At 40.8% G+C, this 18906-nt stretch overlaps 1 protein-coding gene across 1 annotated transcript; it reads left to right on the forward strand.

The window, feature by feature from the left end:
* The first annotated feature begins 190 nt into the window (after positions 1–190).
* On the forward strand, positions 191–15619 carry CPOX (coproporphyrinogen oxidase). Its single transcript, XM_059164384.1, has 7 exons — positions 191–884; positions 3254–3397; positions 3645–3755; positions 5134–5275; positions 7830–8048; positions 11227–11331; positions 13572–15619. Exons 1-7 carry the CDS (start codon positions 353–355, stop codon positions 13657–13659), a joined length of 1341 nt encoding a protein of 446 aa, XP_059020367.1. The 5' UTR covers positions 191–352; the 3' UTR covers positions 13660–15619.
* The last annotated feature ends 3287 nt before the right edge of the window (positions 15620–18906 follow it).

Here is an 18906-nt window from a genome sequence, read left to right on the forward strand (position 1 = left end):
CGAAGTTGTACGTGACTAGAAAGCCTCTCTTATCTCTGCCTTCTCTTCCACCTGCCCTTTCGCTTCCCCCGCACCCAGTTCCTCAGTTTTGGGACGCGCCCTTCTGGGGAGGAGGGATTCTTTATCTCCCTGGCGCGCCCCTGCAGGCGGCGATAGGAACCGGACTACAGCTCCCGGCATCCCCCGCCTCCCGCCTCCCGCCTCCCCAGGCCGCCCGGGAGCCGACCCGGTAGTAGCTCTTCTTCACCAAAGACTCTCCCTCCCGGAGCAGTTCGCCGTCTTGGGACCCCCCAGGGAGCTCAGGGGCCGGTCTCGGGGACGTAAGCATCGCCAGGGGTGACAGCGCGGGAGCATGGCGTTGCACTTGGGCAGGCTGAGCGCGGGCTCCTGCTGGCGAGCGTCGCGGGCCGGTCGCAGAGGACTGTGCGCTTGGCCCGGGCGCTGTGCGGCCGCACGCATCTGCCGGCCCCCGGGTGCGCCTGGCACCGAGCAGTGCCGGGGTTTGGGGCACAAGTCGACGGCGGGAGGAGGCCCCCGGCTGGGGACTGGGTTGACCACGGCGCTGGCGGGGCTGGCGGGGCTGGCAGGGCTGGCCGCCGCCGCCTTCGGGCTCGTAGAACGGGTGGAGATGGTGCCCAAGAGCACGGGGGCGCGGAGCCCTTCGTCCGGGAGGCCGGAGGAGGACGACGATGAGCTGACCCGCCGCTGCAGCTGCTTCATGGCCCCACCGGTGACCGATCTGCGCGAGCTGCGGGGGAGGCCGAGCGACATGAAGACCAAGATGGAGTTGCTGATCCTGGAGACCCAGGCCCAGGTGTGCCAGGCGCTGGCACAGGTAGACGGGGGCGCGCGCTTCTCCGTGGACCGGTGGGAGAGGAAGGAAGGTGAGGAGGTCCCTAGGGGGAGGTGGAGATGGGAATTAGAGGTCGACTTTAGGTTGCTGGGCAGAAAATGAGAATAGAGTAGGAAAGAGGTACCTACAAGAGCGGCTGCTAGGTTAGAAGGGACACCTTTAGAAAAATGGATACTAAAAGGGTCATCAGACGTCTGGATGCAGATCTTTGATCACTCTAAAACTGTACACTTCAAAATCTATGAGATTTTTATAATGGCATTTTTCTAGAAGTCCTGCGGTTATATTTAGCCAGCAAGCTTGGATGTCCAGAGTTGTAGCTGAGCATCAATCTTACCCACATTTTATCTGTTTCTTTGGGTGCATTTATCCTTTCTCTTCCTGTAGAGATGGAAAGATGAACTTGCCTCCTATTTGCTAAATATCTGGTGAGATTCCTCCAGCAGGTATAATTGTGTTAGTGTGTCTTTTTGTCAAGTTGCACAAGAAATACTGGGCAAAGAAAGGAAAATCTTTCTTTTCAGTGGCAAATCCTTCATTATTAAAACCCATTTCTTGGGTCACCTGGGTGGCTCAATTGGTTAAGCAACTGCCTTCAGGTCGGGTCATGGTCCTGGAGTCCAGGGATCGAGTACCGCGTTGCGCTCTCGGTTCCACGGGGAGTCTGCTTCTCCCTTTGACCTTCTTTCTTAGAAAAAACAAACAAAAAAAATTTCTTCAGATCGGTGATTGTCAGAAGGAGCGGGTGAGAGGAATGGGCAAAATGAGTGAAGGGGATCAAGAGGTACAAACTCCCAGTTACAAAATAAAGATGTCATGAGAATGTAATGTACAGTATGATGAGTATAGTAAAAAATGTTGTATTGCATGCTTTAAGGTTGCTAAGAGAATAGATCTTGAAAATTCTCATTGTAAAAAGAATTTTGTAACTGTGATGGTGGTAACTAGACTTATTTTGCAATGTATACAAATAATGAATCATTGCATTGTACACCTGAAACTAATATAATATGTCACTAATACTTCAATAATGAAAAACCCTGTTTTTATAGAATCATGTATTCATGACCATCTTCTTTTTTTTTTTTTTTAAGATTTTATTTATTTATTTGACAGAGAGAGATCACAAGTAGGAAGAGAGGCAGGCAGAGAGAGAGAGAGAGGAGAAAGCAGGCTCCCTGATGAGCAGAGAGCCCGACTCAGGACTCTATTCCAGGACCCTGGGATCATGACCTGAGCCGAAAGCAGAGGCTTAACCCACTGTTGACTATGGAGTGAAACTCCACATGTTGGTCATAAACGTGAAGAATTCCTGACTTCTTAGCTAGGCCTACTGTAGCAGCTCTCATCAGCAGATTTTGAGCTTTGATACCACCACATCTATACAAAATGAAGTTAAATATGGTCTTTGAAGTGTTTTCCATCTTGTCATGTTTTCAAGTGAAGACCATTGAGCCGGACCACAACCTCAAGTACTAGAATAGCTAGTGTGACCTTCAGAAGTTACTTAATATTTTGTGTGCCTCTGTTTCCTCATCTGTGAAATGAGATTAGAAATAATACATGAGGGTGAAGAATGGAGTGCTTAAAATATTGTCTGATACATAGACAAATTGTGGCAAGAAAGCCTTGCCAGCTGTGTAATCGTGGATAAGTTGTCTTATCTTTCTGGGCCTCCTTTTCATTTGAAATGTGCGGGGAGGTGGGTGGGGGGTGAGGGCAGGGTTTGCACTGGATCATCTTACTTCCCATCCAGCTCTAAAAATTCCTAGGATAAAACAAGACAAATAGGTACTTCTGAGAAACAGTTGCTTTGGTGGTAACTCTAGTGTCTTAAATACAAACTATGAATAATAAGGCTCAGATACGTAAATATTAATATGTGTCTTACTTAGTTTAAGCTTCCAAATCCCTGAAGAGTTTGACTATCTACTTTTTTTTTTAATTGCCTGTAAACAAAATTAAATGGTAAACAACACACAGAAAAAACAATTGAAATGATATGGAGCTCTTAAACTCATAATAATAGAATATTCCTCAGACATACCCGTACCCGTTTTTAACCTCAGCCTTCTCTCATATGTCATAATGAGTGGATGCCATTCTGAACAGTAGTTGAAGGGAAAATATTCGTGTGATTTATTTTAGATGTGGAAGAAATCCTCAGTTTAGTGATGTGGGGGAAATACAGTATTTGCCTACTATCAGTAGCAATGTCATCAAGCTAAGCTGATTATCTAATGTTACTGTACTTAAAAATTACAAATATACTGATAATGTAGAAGATTTGGAAAATAAAAATAGGGAGAAAATTACTCCTAACCCCACACCTTCACATGAGGGTTCTTTTGGATATTGCATCGACCCTTATACTCTCTCATTTTCTGTTTCTGTAAACAGGTGGTGGTGGCATCAGCTGTGTACTTCAAGATGGGCATGTTTTTGAAAAGGCTGGGGTGAGCATTTCTGTTGTTCATGGGAATCTTTCTGAGGAAGCAGCAAAACAAATGAGAAGCCGAGGAAAAATTCTGAAGACTAAAGATGGTAAATCTGACAGTATCCACAGCCTGTCACAGCCCTTGCAAATCTTGCCCCCACAAGTGTTATTTGTAAAATAAATAGTGCTGCTGTAAAAATCCATTTGGGTGCATATGCCAGAGAAGCATGTTCACATTCCCTTTTTAAAAAAAAATTTAAGAGACAAAAAGCGGCTTTTGACAATCGATCCTGAAACTATCTTGAAGTTAATCAAGCCGGCTGATTGACACTCACTCTGTGTTTTACTTTCCAGGTAAATTGCCATTTTCTGCTATGGGTGTGAGCTCTGTGATCCACCCCAAGAATCCTCATGCTCCTACTATCCATTTCAACTACAGATACTTTGAAATAGAAGAAGCTGATGGTAAGCATCCCTGGAGCTGTGCAAAATACTGTTGTGCAGAATATGTATCTTAAAACAAGCTAGAGCGTATCATCTAAATGAGAAAGATTTTATAAATCTTAACTAGGTTTTTCAGGAGGAAGAGGAAGCCTTGGCAGGAGCAATGGATTATGCTCTAGAGGTGAAAGGAGAAAACAGTATTGACTGGGCTCTGATGTCCCCGTATTTCCTCCACACAGAGCGAATGATTTAGTGAATCACAGACTCAGAGTGCACTCAGGGTTCTTTGCACAGGAAAGGGAATCCTTAGGAAATCCACAGGAAAACCTATGTACAGGGTTACATTGAAATGGAGAACTTGCTCTTGGAAAACATCTTCCAAAGTAATTGCTTCATTGGTCACTGGCACATTGTCAGTGGGCTTAAGATAGAGTGGAATTAATTGTGCCTCTTTATGGACGTGTAGTTCCAGCCCCTGTCTGCAGTTAGCTGGGCCAGGTGTTCCCACCCGGCAGAGCATCTGTGCAGGACCTCTCTGGGGCCATGGGAATCTCTGCAGGTGATGGCGTTTGAAGTCCGTGTATTTAACTTGCGTCTTGAAGACATTTGGTGTGGTTCAGACTTTTAAAATTACAAGTTGGGGGGCGCCTGGGTGGCTCAGTGAGTTAAAGCCTCTGCCTTCGGCTCAGGTCATGATCCCAGGGTCCTGGGATTGAGCCCCGCATCGGGCTTTCTGCTCAGCAGGGAGCCTGCTTTCTCCTCTCTCTCTCTCTGCCTGCCTCTCTGCCTACTTGTCATCTCTGTCTGTCAAAAAAAAAAAAAAATCTTAAAATTACAAGTTGGTAACTGGTACTGACAACTTACAGACCCAACTAAGCACGTGAAATAGTCTCAGGTGGTAGGGTGTGGCCCTCTGCAAGTGCTTTTACCCTTTCTGGGCTAAGGAGAGGGGGACAGTGGTTTTTATTACAGGGTACATCAGAATCTCCCGGGCAGTTTTATAAACTGTCAATGCTTGGGCCAGAGATTTGCTTGTCTTGCCTTTGTTTTTTAAATTGTGCCCTAGCAGAGGCATCTTACACGCCTCACGAAATTTGATACATAGCTGGAGTCCACTTCGGTGATGTTCCATCATTTACTGCCATGCATGTCCTTTTCTTCCTGGTTCTACTCTCTCACTTTTTAATTTCCTACTTCTTTTTCTTTCTGCTTTTACCTTTTCTTTCCTGCCTAGGCTTTACTGGCTATCTAGAGCTAAATTTAGTTAAATATTTTTTGATTGTCACCCATTTCATGTTAACAAACTAAGCTGATCAATTTGGTTTGCAAATACAGTGAGAAGTGTGCTGTATCTCAGAGTTCAAAGCCTGCATGAGAATCTCATGTCTTGATTTTGTAGGTAACAAGCAGTGGTGGTTTGGTGGTGGATGTGACCTTACTCCAACATACTTGAACCAAGAGGATGCTATCCATTTTCACAGAACTCTAAAGGAGGCTTGTGACAAGCATGGTCCCGATCTCTACCCTAAATTTAAGAAATGGTGGGTAAAAATATTGTCATGACGTCTCAAATATATTTCATTGGTTCATCTTTTTTTTTTTTTTTAAGATTTTATTTATTTATTTGACAGCTCACAAGTAGGCAGAGAGGCAGGCAGAGAAAGAGGGGGGGAAGCAGGCTCCCCACTGAGCAGAAAGACCAATGCAGGGCTCGATCCCAGGACCCTGAGATCAGGACCTGAGCTGAAGGCAGAGGCCTAAACCCACTGAGGCACACAGGTGCCCCAGAAGGTTCATCTGGGTTTTTTTGCCCACTGGAAATAGGTTACCAGTTTGAAATGGTTTTATGAAAATTATGTAGTTAGAAATACTTGGATATCTATAATAAAAATTGGGTAGCAGCATCTTTTTTGACCCCAAATGATTTAGGATATAAATTTCAACATGATCTATACCTCAGAATTAGAAACTTTTTAATCCCCTTGTGGGATATTAACTTCTCATCCCAGATGAGAACTGTTGTTGCCATGGGAATATTAGGACATGGGAAGGGTTGGAGAACTATTAGGGAAATATGCAAATATACCAGATGCTTTGGACAAGGAGAAGAGTGGGATTGGAAACTCTGTTAAAGAATGATAAAGGAGAGGGAAACAAATGAGTTGTGAGGAGATCCAGGATATTTAGTAGATGTGAAATGGAGTCTAGGCATAGTTGTTTGGAATAAGAGTAAAGTACCCAGCTCTGCTTAGAGCTAATTGGCATTCTTAAAAAAGGAGGGACAGTAGAGGTTTTGGTGTTTTTTTTTTTTTTTTTTTTAATTTTATTTATTTGACAGAGAGAGATCACAAGTAGTTAGAGAGGCAGGCAGAGAGAGAGAGAGGAGGAAGCAGGCTCCCTGCTGAACAGAGAGCCCGATGCGGGGCTTGATCCCAGGACCCCGGGATCATGACCTGAGCCGAAGGCAGAGGCTTTAACCCACTGAGCCACCCAGGCGCCCCGGTTTTGGTGTTTTTTTATGGGGGGAGGGTGGTTTTGCTTTGCTTTTAGAGCTAATAACTGTGGAGTCTTGATAATTTATGTAAGATTTGGAATTCAGCTTTAAGATCCTCAGGAAAGACCCATTCTCCTGATTGATATTACCACTGAAAACTATATAGACATGAAAGCTTGGATGTGTGAGGAAGGTTTTTTTTTTTTCTCTCACGAATCAGGATTCTTCCAGGAAGAGGACTGGTATGGGTAACATTGTCTTTTTTTGTTTATTTTCTCTTACTGCTATTATTGAGATGACTCCATCTGAGGGACATTAGTTACTGTGATCTCTAGGAACCAGACTAATTAAAGAGAAGTTTCCAGTATAAGTATTTAGCACATTTCTTAATTTTTTAGTTTCATGGAGCTTTTGAAACTGTGATTTGGTTAAAGCTAACTTCACAACCTTGCTCAGGATGTCCTTCAACTGTGTTAATAAAATACGCATGTGAAGGAAAATAAGTCACAGTCAAGGTGAATTAGGCCAGTGCATCAGCTCTAGGGATTTGCAGCTGCTGCCTTTTTTTTTTTTTTTTTTTTTTTAATTTTAAGCTATTAAGGCTGTATTTTTTATTAAGGCAATTTTGAATAGAACCTTTTTTTTTTTTTTTTAAAGATTTTATTTATTTATTTGACAGAGAGAGATCACAAGTAGATGGAGAAGCAGGCAGAGAGAGAGAGGAGGAAGTAGGCTCCCTGCTGAGCAGAGAGCCCGATGCGGGACTCGATCCCAGGACCCTGAGATCATGACCTGAGCCGAAGGCAGCGGCTTAACCCACTGAGCCACCCAGGCGCCCTGAATAGAACCTTTTGAATAACTTTTATTTTTGCTTGTGCAAATTTTTCTCTTTACATACCCTATTCTTCTAGAGATCCTCTAACAAGCTATTTCTACAATGTAAACTATTCTTACAAATCTAGCATTTCAGAAGCCTGCTCTTGTAGGCATGGAGAGGAGGAAGACTCAGGACCAGATGGCTAGTTTGATGTGGTGGTTCACAGGGAACCTTTCATATGTCTGTAGGTGTTCTCTGAACATGTCCTTCCACCAGCCCTTCCCTCACTTCTAGAGCCTTCCCATGTTATTGCTGAAAGGGACCTTAGAGATTATTTACAATACCGTTTCTTGGTGAATAAAGAACTGCTGAAGAGCTGAACCACAGACCTGGTTGGTGTTCTTGGTAGAGGATCCCCGTCTTGCCTCTTGCAAAAGCACCAGTGTTGCCAAGGGCAGCCATATCCCTTGTTTGAAGAAATACACTGTTAATACTGGGCTCTTTGTTTCTTTTTCACTAAAGTTTTTAGAGTTCCATATCCTTTTGATAGACAGGTGTTAAATTCCTTACTTGCTTTGCAGATAAAATCATAAGCATTTTCTACATGGATGCTGATTGCAGGAAATCTGTCTAAAGCCGCGGTTTTATTTTCATAGTTGGACAGAAAGTAAGGGCACTGTGTTGGCCTTAGTCAAGGGTAGCACTCTAAGCTGAAATGCTCACATTGATTCTGTCTTTTTTTTTTCCCCTTTGATCCTTGGTATGGCCTTGCTGTGTTTTCCAGGTGTGATGATTACTTCTTTATTGTCCATCGTGGGGAGAGAAGGGGCATTGGGGGCATCTTTTTTGATGACCTTGACTCTCCATCCAAGGAGGAAGTGTTTCGTTTTGTACAGAGCTGCGCCCAGGCGGTTGTTCCTTCTTACATTCCTCTTGTGAAAAAGCACCATGATGACTCATTCACGCCCCAGGAGAAGCTGTGGCAGCAGCTCCGGAGAGGACGGTGAGTGAGCAGCAGGAGACTAGATCATCTCATTGCATAACTGGCGGGGGAAGTGGAGCAGTTGGAGTAATCGTGGGTGGTGTGTTGTCTTGGGCAGATACTTTCTTAGAGTTGTGTTAATACTATCCTGAGCTGCTTTGTATAACTAGATGAATATTAAATGAATGTTAAAAATTGTGCAAAATAGTATTGTAAAAAGAGCAAAGTTGGGGCGCCTAGGTGGGTAAGCATGTGTCTTAGGCTCGGTCATGATCTCCAGATCCTGGCATCAAGCCCTGCATTGGGCTCCCGGCTCACTGGGGAGTCTGCTTCTCCCACTCCCTCTGCTTCTTCCCCGATCCCCCCACCCCCATGCTCTCTCTCTCAAATAAATGAAAAGCTTTAAAAAAAGCAAAATTTATTTCATCTGTCTGTACATTAGAGACTCATAGCAGCCATGTCGTGGTACTTGCTGATTTAATTGGGCTGATTTCTTTTAGTCTTCTAGTAGTGCCTTCCAGCCTTATGCCAGGATAGGGGCATCATTTAATGTTTCTGCTGCTTTATAAATTTGGAATCCCACACTTTCCCATCCATCTTTAAGATTTCATGGACATCATTATAATGGACATGATCACTTCAGAAATTATTTATACTTAATGACAATATTCACTATTTAAGAAGTCCGTACTGTGTGCCAGCCAATATGTTAGACACTTCCTTCTGCCCAAAATAGGAGTTTCCCTTACTGTGTGTGTGTATGTATGTTACTACTCTCTAAACCTGAAGTGGGGCTCAAACTCACAACCCCTGGTTCAGGAGTCTCATGCTCTGCCTACTGAGCCAGAAACAAACAAACGAACAAACAAACCTAGGCTCAAATACAGAGAACAAACTAGTGGTTACCGGTGGGGAGGTATGGGGGATGGGTGAAATAGGCTGAAGGGGATTACGAGTCCACTTTCAGAGATGAGCATGAAGTGATATACAGAATTGTTGAATCATTGTGGTATACACCTGAAACTAATATAACAGTTATATGTCAATAAAGTAAAAAAATATCCAGTGAAAATTTATATTAAAAATAAAACTCTAGAAAGGGCAGTGTTCCTAGTGTTGTGTAGGATTTTATATGCAAAGCTGACAGGTTTTGTGAATATGAATTAGGTGAAACCTTAAAACTTCCTAGACAGCAGAATCCTGTTTTGTGTTCTCTTTGGTGTTTGTTTTTTGTATTGGTTTTGGTTTTTATGACTGTTTGTCACAGAGAACCTCCTTCTACCACCCTTCTCTCTGGGCCTTAAGATGGCATTAACCTCTGGGACTTCAGATAACCGCAGCTCTTCACTACTGTTGTCAGCGTTGTCTTCACCTTCTTACACACGGCACCGTTACCTACCTGTACCCTTCACAGGTTCCACTTGGCTGCACTTCCTTCCACCCCAAATAGGAGATTCCCTGATTGAGTGATGGATTGATGGATTGTATGTATTTATGTATTGTATGTATGTATATAGTATGCATGTTAGTACTCTCTACACCCAACATAGGGCTCAAACTCACAACCACTAGATCGAGAATCACATGCTCTACCGAGTAAGCCAGTCAGGCACCCCAGAAACTAAAGATCTTTAACTTATTGTCACTTTGTTATATTTTGGGAAAGGGAAACAGGACAAAATTTAGCTATCTGTTAAATTGAAGGGAATGACTAAGGTTCATGGTTTGCAGGCACCTCGGAGAGGATAAATGTATGAGAAGGAACAGGAAGATCAGATCTGAGTAAAACCAGGTAGGAGTCAGAGAGGCATTCTTCACTCAGAAAAGGAGAGCGGTACAGGGATCCTTACAGAAAATGTATTCAGGGAGTTCCATTCAAGGGCCTTTGAAAGAGACATCCATACAAACTGGAGAATCACAGCCATCCCTTAAATATGTTTTAGAAAGGCAATATCAGGGGTAAAAAACGTGGCTGAGGGCCGAAATTCTTTTCTATGGTCTCAGGAAAAAATTGAGAAGTTTTGCTTTATATTATCTTTTGAACAGGTATAAGAAGGTATTAAATAGTTACTAATACCCAGAATTCAATCTGTGATGAGTTAATACAGAGGACTAGAAAGGGATCCATGGATATAATTTATTTAAATTTTCTCAGGGATTTTGGCAAGTTTGCACACAGAAGGGTGTTTTCTAAACATTCAAGTGGTGTGCAATTCTAGAGGATATCTTCCTCCAGGTGTGATGAAAGATGAATCAGTGGGTAAACAAGACTATGTGAGGGAAGTTTAGACCGAGAGAATAGTTTCTGAATGTGCTGGGAAATGGTCTAAAGGGGGACTGTTCATTGAGTTTTCAGCTTTATGGGTCATTCTAATTTCATTTGAGTAGTAAAAATTATCTTTGAAGTTTAAATGACCTTTTACAGAAGATCCCATCATGTTAAAGGCAGAGATTTTTAAGCTAGACAGAGTTTATTTAGATCTGACGCCAGGGCAGTTAATGGAAAACAAATACATTTGAACCAAGTTTTAGTTGATGCTAAGGATATTTTTCTTAGCAGAATAAAACTGAGCACTGCAGCTCAGCCACTGCTTATTATCATGATTGCCACTAAGCTGCAGGAAGACTGAATTGTATGACCGCTTATCAGTGCTATTAACTACTTTAAGAAAAGGAAATATCTAGAATATATTAGTAATTATTAATAGATGGCCATTAGCTTAGTTGCCTTTCAATAACGAAAGTTTTTATCTTAGCATGTGGAAATTACAGGTGGTGAAATGAAGTTTTCTGAGACATCTCAGACTACAGGGGAAGGACAGAAAGAACTGTTCTATCCTGATAAAGGGTGCCATTTCTTTTTCTTAATTGTTTTTGTGCCTTAAAATTCTCAGCTTTGTGTCCATTCTGTTTATTTATTGGACAATATAACCTTCTTGTTTTGCTAACTGCCCTGTGTTGGGGCCGAATCTATATCCTATTGTTTGTTGGGTAGAATACCCTTTTATTTATGCATGTCCAGATGGAGAAGACTCAACTGGCTGTAGACTGGTGTTCCCTGTGCCTGTTCCAGCTGATTGGGGGTGGGGGCAGTGGGCAGGAAGGCCCCCCCCCCCCCACTCTCCTTTGGAGTATTCATTATGGGCTAATCTTAAGAAAGATTTTATTCAACTTGCCTTTAATGTTGTCTTTATGTCAGGTATGTAGAATTTAACCTGCTATATGATCGGGGTACAAAGTTTGGCCTCTTCACTCCAGGATCCAGGATTGAAAGCATCTTGATGTCTTTACCTCTAACTGCTCGGTAAGAGTAACCCATCATAATTATCCCTCCACTCGGTCTACTAACCCCTACAAAACATGAACATGAACACAGCAGATGTCTTACCTAAGATTTCATTGGTTTTGACTTCACTGATTTTATAATAAAGTCACAGTCAAATAATAAGGAAAGTAATTTTATTTTATTTTTTTTTGTTATTGTTAAAGAATGAATGACAGGATGATTGACATGGTTTTGCAGGTAACAGCTGGAAAAGGATAGAGGGAGTGAGAAGATAGAGTGGATGGTGACATCCTTGCCTACTTGGTGATTTTCTAGGAAGATTTATGGGCAAAGGAAATTTATTTGAGCATATCAGGTTTTTCAGCTTAATTTTGTTAGAAATTGTTAACATTTGTGAGAAAAAGTCTTACTGTCCAGTATGAAGTATCAAGCTTGTTTGAAAGATGAGGGATTATTGCCGGTGCTTGGCATTCTCTTTTTGCTCTGTATGTTGCTGTGGTGACCTTCCATAAAGGTTAATTGGATCTGTGGCTGCGGGGAGTTTTTTAGTAGGCTTCTAGCCCAGCGTGGAGCCCAACAGAGGCCTTGAACTCACAACCCTGAAATCAAGACCTGAGCTGAGATCAAGAGTCAGATGCTTAACTGACTGAGCCACTCAGGCGCCCCTTTGGGGGGAGTTTTAAACAGATATATTTATGTTGGTGCAGTTAGGTTGACTTTTTGGCTATAAGAAAGTGAAAATGATGTGTGTCCAGACTGAAATAGAAAAGATCATAAAAAAAAGAAAAATTATGTGCTTGTTTTGTAAGAGCTAGTATCTTCTTTTTCCTGTAAGTGTAAATGCCCAAATATGAATGGACTTTAGATGGCACTGGAAGAGTGTCTTGCCTCACTCTACGGTCCAGATCTAGCTGGTGAAATTAGTGACTTCTGTGGTTGTGCCTGCCTTCTGAAAGGCATTGGCTCTGTCCTTGTATAACCTCTGTTCTTGGGGTCTCATGTCCTTCGCTGAAAGTTCATACACATCACTGCTAGGTGTTCTGCCACCCTGGAGACAAGATGTGAATAAAAAGTAGAGATAAGTCTTGGAGGCTTCCAGTAGTCTTCTGATTACTACTAATCAGGCCCCTAATTTTAAGGTACATTCTAAGCTGCACGTGTGGGTGGATTATAAATCTATCCCTTGCTCATTTGAATCGTTACCATGACAGGTCACTTTTGGTTTCTTATAACCTGTACCAAGGGTGTGCAGACTTTAAGCTGTAGGATACCTCCAGGTTCACTTGTGATGTGTCCTTGTGCAATCCTTGAGCTAAGAATGAATTTTGTATTTTAAAGGATTATTAAAAACAAACAACAAAGAATATGCAAGAGACTGTGTGGCCCCACAAAGCCTAAATTAAAGTTATCTATTATGTGACCCTTTATAGGAAAAGTTTGCTGACGCCTGGTCTAAACCATTGTCTGCCAGACTTCACACTATAGCTTAACCATTTTGACTATATTTGTATATTACCTGAAGTATTATTTACTTAAATTTTATACTCTTCTTATTTTTTCTGAGAATTTATTTAAAAAGGCAAACTGATTATTATTGCCACAAATAGACGGTAACACATTAAAATAAATGCATAAGTATTATGCTAAAAATAAAGTTTGCCCATGGATCATTGGAGGTTCTATGTTTTATGACACCCTAGTTTATAGTAAAAGTATATTTTGGCTCCAGGATATTAATGTTAGCCAAAGAATGGTCAGGAATTATTAAAATACTTAGTTTCTTTAGCAGCACCTATTTTTATTTTTTTACTTATTTTTTTAAGGTTTTTTTTTTTTAATTTTTTATTTCTTTTCAGCGTAACAGTTTTCGTTGTTTTTGCACCACACCCAGTGCTCCATGCAATCCTTGCCCTCTCTAATACCCACGACCTGGTTCCCCCAACTTCCCACCCCCGCCCCTTCAGAACCCTCAGATTGTTTTTCAGAGTCCATATGGTTCACCTCCCCTTCCAATTTCCTCAACTCCCTTCTCCTCTCCATCTCCCCTTGTCCTCCATGCTATTTGTTATAGCAGCACGTATTTTTAAAAAGGCTAGTGGGTAAAAGGCATTGGAGACAAGGTGCATTGGAGACAAGGAGGTATAAGACATTTTTTACTCTTAGAATTTCATTTTTCATCTGTTTTGAGTAGAGGCATGTGTATTGTTCATTACAGTTTTTATTATTACATGTTTTGCTTTTGTTTTGGACCTTTGTAGGTGGGAATACATGCATTCACCCCCAGAGAACTCCAAAGAAGCAGAAATTCTGGAAGTTCTGCGCCATCCGAGAGACTGGGTGCGCTGATGCACACGAGCGGCCTTCCCGGGGCTTGGGGAGGACACAGACTGTGCGCCCCGTTCCCCGGGCTGGCGGCCTTGCCACTGTGTGGCGGTTCGTAACCGTGTCTTGGAGCTCCAGTCTCCACTCTGCAGCCTGCTTCCTTGGCAGATGCTGACGTGTATTTCAAGTACTACAAGTTTCTGTTGGAAGCTGCGGGTGACAGGTGGTGATGTGGCAGCTTGTCAGCGTCAATTGGTTGATATAAAACTCATTTATACTTTTAGAATCATTTCATATGACTAGTTTACAAAATATGGAATTGAGTTTCCCAGTGTTGAGCTAAGGGAATCTAATTATAGTTTGTGTCAGGAAACTTCTCATGCTATTTTCGTTTCCTGTATTTGTTAAAGTTCTAGTTTCTGCCACAAAAATCTGTTGGATAAATTTTAATTTCATTAATTCAGTGAGGTTAAGGCTTAATATGTTTTAGAAATCAGCTTGAAAGGAAGGTAAATTTTTTATTTTGTTGTGACTGCAGTTTCATTGATCATGATCTTCATATGTCTTTCTCTAGAGATCATAATATTGTAAAATGTTCATTTTATAATGATATTTAGGAACACTTGAAGCTTTCTTAATCTCTGCCTGTGTTAACAATTCAACGATTCCCTGTAGTTGTTAACTCTGAACTGACATCCCTGTTGCTTAAATAAGGGGCTTCCAAGATGTGCTTCTGATTTTTGAAGAACTATAATTTCTTAATGTTGGATTCTCTGCACTTTTGAATGTGAAAGTTTATAACCTTGGAGTCTGATATTTAAAATTTCCTATTCCAGACTTTTCTATATGGAAGTTTAGACTAAGAACAATCCAGGGGTTAGGAAATATTTCTCACTTGGCAAATGAGATATTTTCCTTTGTTAATTAAAGTCAACATAACTACTGTGAGAAGCATGTAGGCATTTTATAAATGTATTTCTTTGGAAGGTGGACTAATTAAAATTTGTTCTCTCATTAAATTGGAGATTCTACAGCTCTTTACCCTTAAGAGAAAAATCACAACAGAATCCTTAGTGTGGCTTCTTTGTTCACATAATAGTGTGAGTGCATTTCTTTATTTTATTATTTTGAGTGTATTTTAATTGATATAATATATTGAAGTTTGTAAGGATTAGTATCTTCCTCCTTATTATTAAGCCTTATCTTGGAATATGTTAAATATATGTGATTGTGTGTGACTCTTTAGGGCTAGAAAATGTATGAACTCTTCAACTGTCTTACCACAGATCTGCTGGTAAATTTTATATGAAATATGGCTAAGAAATGTTTGTATTTTTCATTTTTTAAAGGATACTTGATAAAGAGAAAATAAATATTTTTTAGGACTAAAACCATCATTCCTCATTTCTAGGCATTTTACCCACAAAAAAATACAAGTTTTGCACTCAGATTTCCATAGCAGCTTTACTGACAGTAGCTAAAACTTAGAAACAACAGAAATGCCCATTAACAGATGACTGGATAAACAGGTGATGTTATATTAGTATGTGAAAATACTACTCATTAGTGAAAAGGAACAAGTACTTGGGCAAATAGCAAAATGGCATTATGCCAAGTGAAAGAAGCCAAACACAAAAGAGGACTTCCTATATGACTATGCTATGTGAAAACCTAGAAAAGCCAAAATTCAAATAAGAGAAAGCGAGTCTGTGGTTGCTAGGGCTAGGACTGGGAATTGATTGTGGAAGGAAATGAAAGAATATTTTGAGGGGATGGAAATATTCTCTATATTGATTGTGGCAGTGATTACCAGATTGTTTACATATATCAAAACTCTTTGACCTTGGCACTTAAAATCATGGAATTTTATTGTATATGTCATTTATACTTCAATAAAGCTGATTAAATGAGAAAAATACAGGTATATAGGAACAAATGTTCAAATAAACCTCAGTTTTTACAATAAAAAGTCTCTTGGTTTATAGTTCTGCTAGTGTATTTAATTGTATTTAGGGCTGTCAGGCCTGGGCATTGGACTGAGATGAAATTTCAAAATTTCAGAGTATCAGTTTTTCATACTTTTAGTAACTATGTATTTCTCTTACAGATGAGAACTATGGGGAACAAGAAAAGAATTGAGTAACTATTAGAGAAAAGATCATTCTACTCTTACTCAGAATGAATTTCTCTTTTAAATTCATACTGATGTTTATTCTGAGTCTACTAGACGCCTAGGGTGTACCTCCTAATGTCCTGAACACCTAACTGCCCATGTCTTATACATGCATATTAGTGGTCATAGGGGTGGGGATTTGGGGGATAGCATGTAAATGTTTTGAAGAAAATTTCTAACCACTGCTTTATATCCATCACTGTATTCAGCTTACCCACCCAAACAGCTGAGTGTTTAATGAGATAAAAACTTCTGTATGCTAAAGAGTGCCATATTAGAAGGCCGAATAATCTGTTCCTTTATGGTTTATCCTTCTATGTGGCTTTTCCTGTTACAGTTCATCAAGCCAGGAATCATCTGACACCTCTGTGCCCAGGCTAGGACAACTCGAAGCTAGGTTCAGCTCGGGACTCAGGACTGTGGACCACGGTGCTTTCAGGTGGCTCAGAACATGTATTCCAGCAAACAAGGCAGCAGTGTCATGGTTGCCTTCTGATGTAGTCCCAGAGAGGTTATGTAGTATCACTTCCTCCAAACTGCATTGGTTCCCAGTGAATCACTAAGACCAGCTCCAGACTCAAAGGGAAGGGAAATAGATCCCAGAACCACAAAGTAAATCTGATTCTTTCCCTCTTTCATGGCCCTAGTCAGATCCTGCTGAGTATACCTTTGCATTGTTTCTTGTTTTCCCAATCTTCTGTCCGTTGCCACCACTCTACCTTGGTCCCACATTCCCTCTTACTTGGACTTCTTCAATGTCCTACCTGTTTCTGGTCACTTTGACTCCATTCTCTCCCTTCAGAAGAACTTCCCTAATTCCCATTATCACTGCCATCCTCAAGTATTCTAAGAATCCCCCCTTCTACAGAAAAGATGCTAAACTCAACCCAACATTCAAAGCAATCTACCAATTTACTCTGCCCTTGCTTTTCTGCCCTTCCTTCTACATTCAGACCTCATGACCACCACTCATCATGTTGCTGAACATTTCCTAACCCTCTCCCATCTGGCCTGTGGTCAGGCTGCTGCCACCTCTGCTTAGAATCTCTTATGCTTCTGTCCATCCTTCCATGCCCAGTTCAGATTTCCAAGAAACCTTCCATGGAGTCCATCTCTTCTACCCCTCTGCACATTCATCTTTTGCATTGCTCTCATCACAGTCTGTATATACTCAGTCATTTAATGTATACTACGGTTACTCCAGAATATCCAAGGAGGGTCTTTATTTATAATGCCAGCTCTCTTGTGAATGACTTGTTAACCCTTGTGTCTTTCAACACTGTTCTGCAGTATATTGTGTGATCAAGCTTAGTATTGTTTGGCTTTCTATATAACTGTCTTATTTCTAGTCTGTGAAGACAGAAGTTCCCCTTAAGAGAAGTATACATCTCTTAAAATCTGTTTAGAAATGGTTTTCAGGGTTGTATTGTATTATCCCTGACATAACTACTGTGTATTTGAAATTCCACATTTTAAAAAGTTGATCCTCCTTCCTAAAGAAACATACTTGTAAAATTCCAATTTCATAATAAACCTAAATTAACACCTTTAAGTTAATGAAGTTTAGACATTTACAAATAGTTGACTAAATCTAGTATTGTTACCCGAAACCAAGTCATAGGCGATACGAGAAAAAAACCTCACAGACCTCTTTCTAAGGGTCGGTTAATACCAGATACACACTAGCAGACCAGCAGAGCAAGGTAATTAAACTAGATTTCACCTTCCAATCAATGTACTTGGTTTTGAGTCTAGAAGTTAAAGTCATGAATCAGTAATCAGCATTTTAAAGAATGCTTCACCTATTATTATGGACATTGGGGAAGGTATGTGCTATGGTGAGTGCTGTGAAGTGTAAACCTGGCGATTCACAGACCTGTACCCTTGGGGCTAATACATTATATGTTAATTAAAAAAAAATGCTTCACCTATTAATTCCATTCATACTTCAAAGCATGCTTGAATATAGAAATTGACACAGTTTAATCCATCATGGTTTCAAGGAGTTGACACAAATACAGTCATCTGGGAAAGCAGATTGGTTTTGTCTTCCTTTAGAGTTGCAACATCAACCCTGTCATGGACACATTTGCTTATGAAATGGATAGGGAAGTATCAAACTAAAGTTTATAAATAAAATTGCACCAGTTGGATGCCTGTTTAACAGCAAGGGAATAATGCATCTATAAATTAAAAATGCAGGTTGGTCAAGCTGCTCTCCTTTTCTGATTTAATAAGGCAGCCTGAGACTTTCAGAATGTTCCATGTATGCTGTTTTACATCCTTCAAATAAGTTTAATTTGCAAAATTTCAAGCTAACTTATCAGTTGCTTATAGCTAAAGTTGTAGTTTCTTTAAGAACTTCAGTAGAGGGATGCTTGGGTGGCTCAGTTGGTTAAGTGTCCGCCTTTGGCTCAGATTATGATCCCAGGGTCCTGGGAAGGAGTCCTTCCTCGGGCTCCCTGCTCGACAGGGAGCCTGCTTCTCCTTCTGCCTGCTGCTCCCCCTGCTTCTGCTCTCTCTCTCTCTGACAAATACATGAAATATTTAAAAATTAAAAATTTCAGTACATATTCTCTCTCTCTGACAAGAAAAAATCTTAAAAAATTTAAGTCTGTTCAAAAGAACATTTTAAATTATATCAGTACAGATTAACTTCTGTAGGAAATAGTTTTTATTCTTTGTTATGAACTTGATCTTATATGCTATTTAACATGAGTGTGATACTTAAAAGTAATGTGAATGTTTCTAGGAAACAAAGAACAAGAACCTCTTTTCATCTTTACCTCCCTCTCCTCCTCCACTGTTTTGGTAATGTGAGGCGAATACAATATCTTGTAACAGCAAGATAGTCTTCTCAGCTAACGCCCTTGTATGTGGAGCAGAGACAAGCCGGCCCTGCTGTGTCATAATCTTTGACTCAGAGAAGCTGTGAACATAATAAAATGGTTGCTGTTTTAGGTCATTAAATTTGGGGTGACTTGTTCAATTGCAGTGGATAAGTGGACAAGGTTTGATGTCCTGAACAAAAGAGAGAACAGTTTGGATGAGCTTGACGTGCCTGCAAGCTGGTATTTAGAGATGTGAGTCTAAGGCTC

The sequence above is a fragment of the Mustela lutreola genome, chromosome 2 (assembly GCF_030435805.1).
Source record: "Mustela lutreola isolate mMusLut2 chromosome 2, mMusLut2.pri, whole genome shotgun sequence".
Taxonomy (NCBI): Eukaryota; Metazoa; Chordata; class Mammalia; order Carnivora; family Mustelidae; genus Mustela; species Mustela lutreola.

Bases quoted from the DNA above. Each gene is read 5' to 3' on its own strand.
- CPOX (XM_059164384.1), top strand. From the start codon at position 353: ATGGCGTTGCACTTGGGCAGGCTGAGCGCGGGCTCCTGCTGGCGAGCG. The intron at 3,398-3,644 runs GTAAATCTGACA...TTTACTTTCCAG, and splicing joins AATTCTGAAGACTAAAGATG to GTAAATTGCCATTTTCTGCT. The intron at 5,276-7,829 runs GTGGGTAAAAAT...TGTGTTTTCCAG, and splicing joins TACCCTAAATTTAAGAAATG to GTGTGATGATTACTTCTTTA.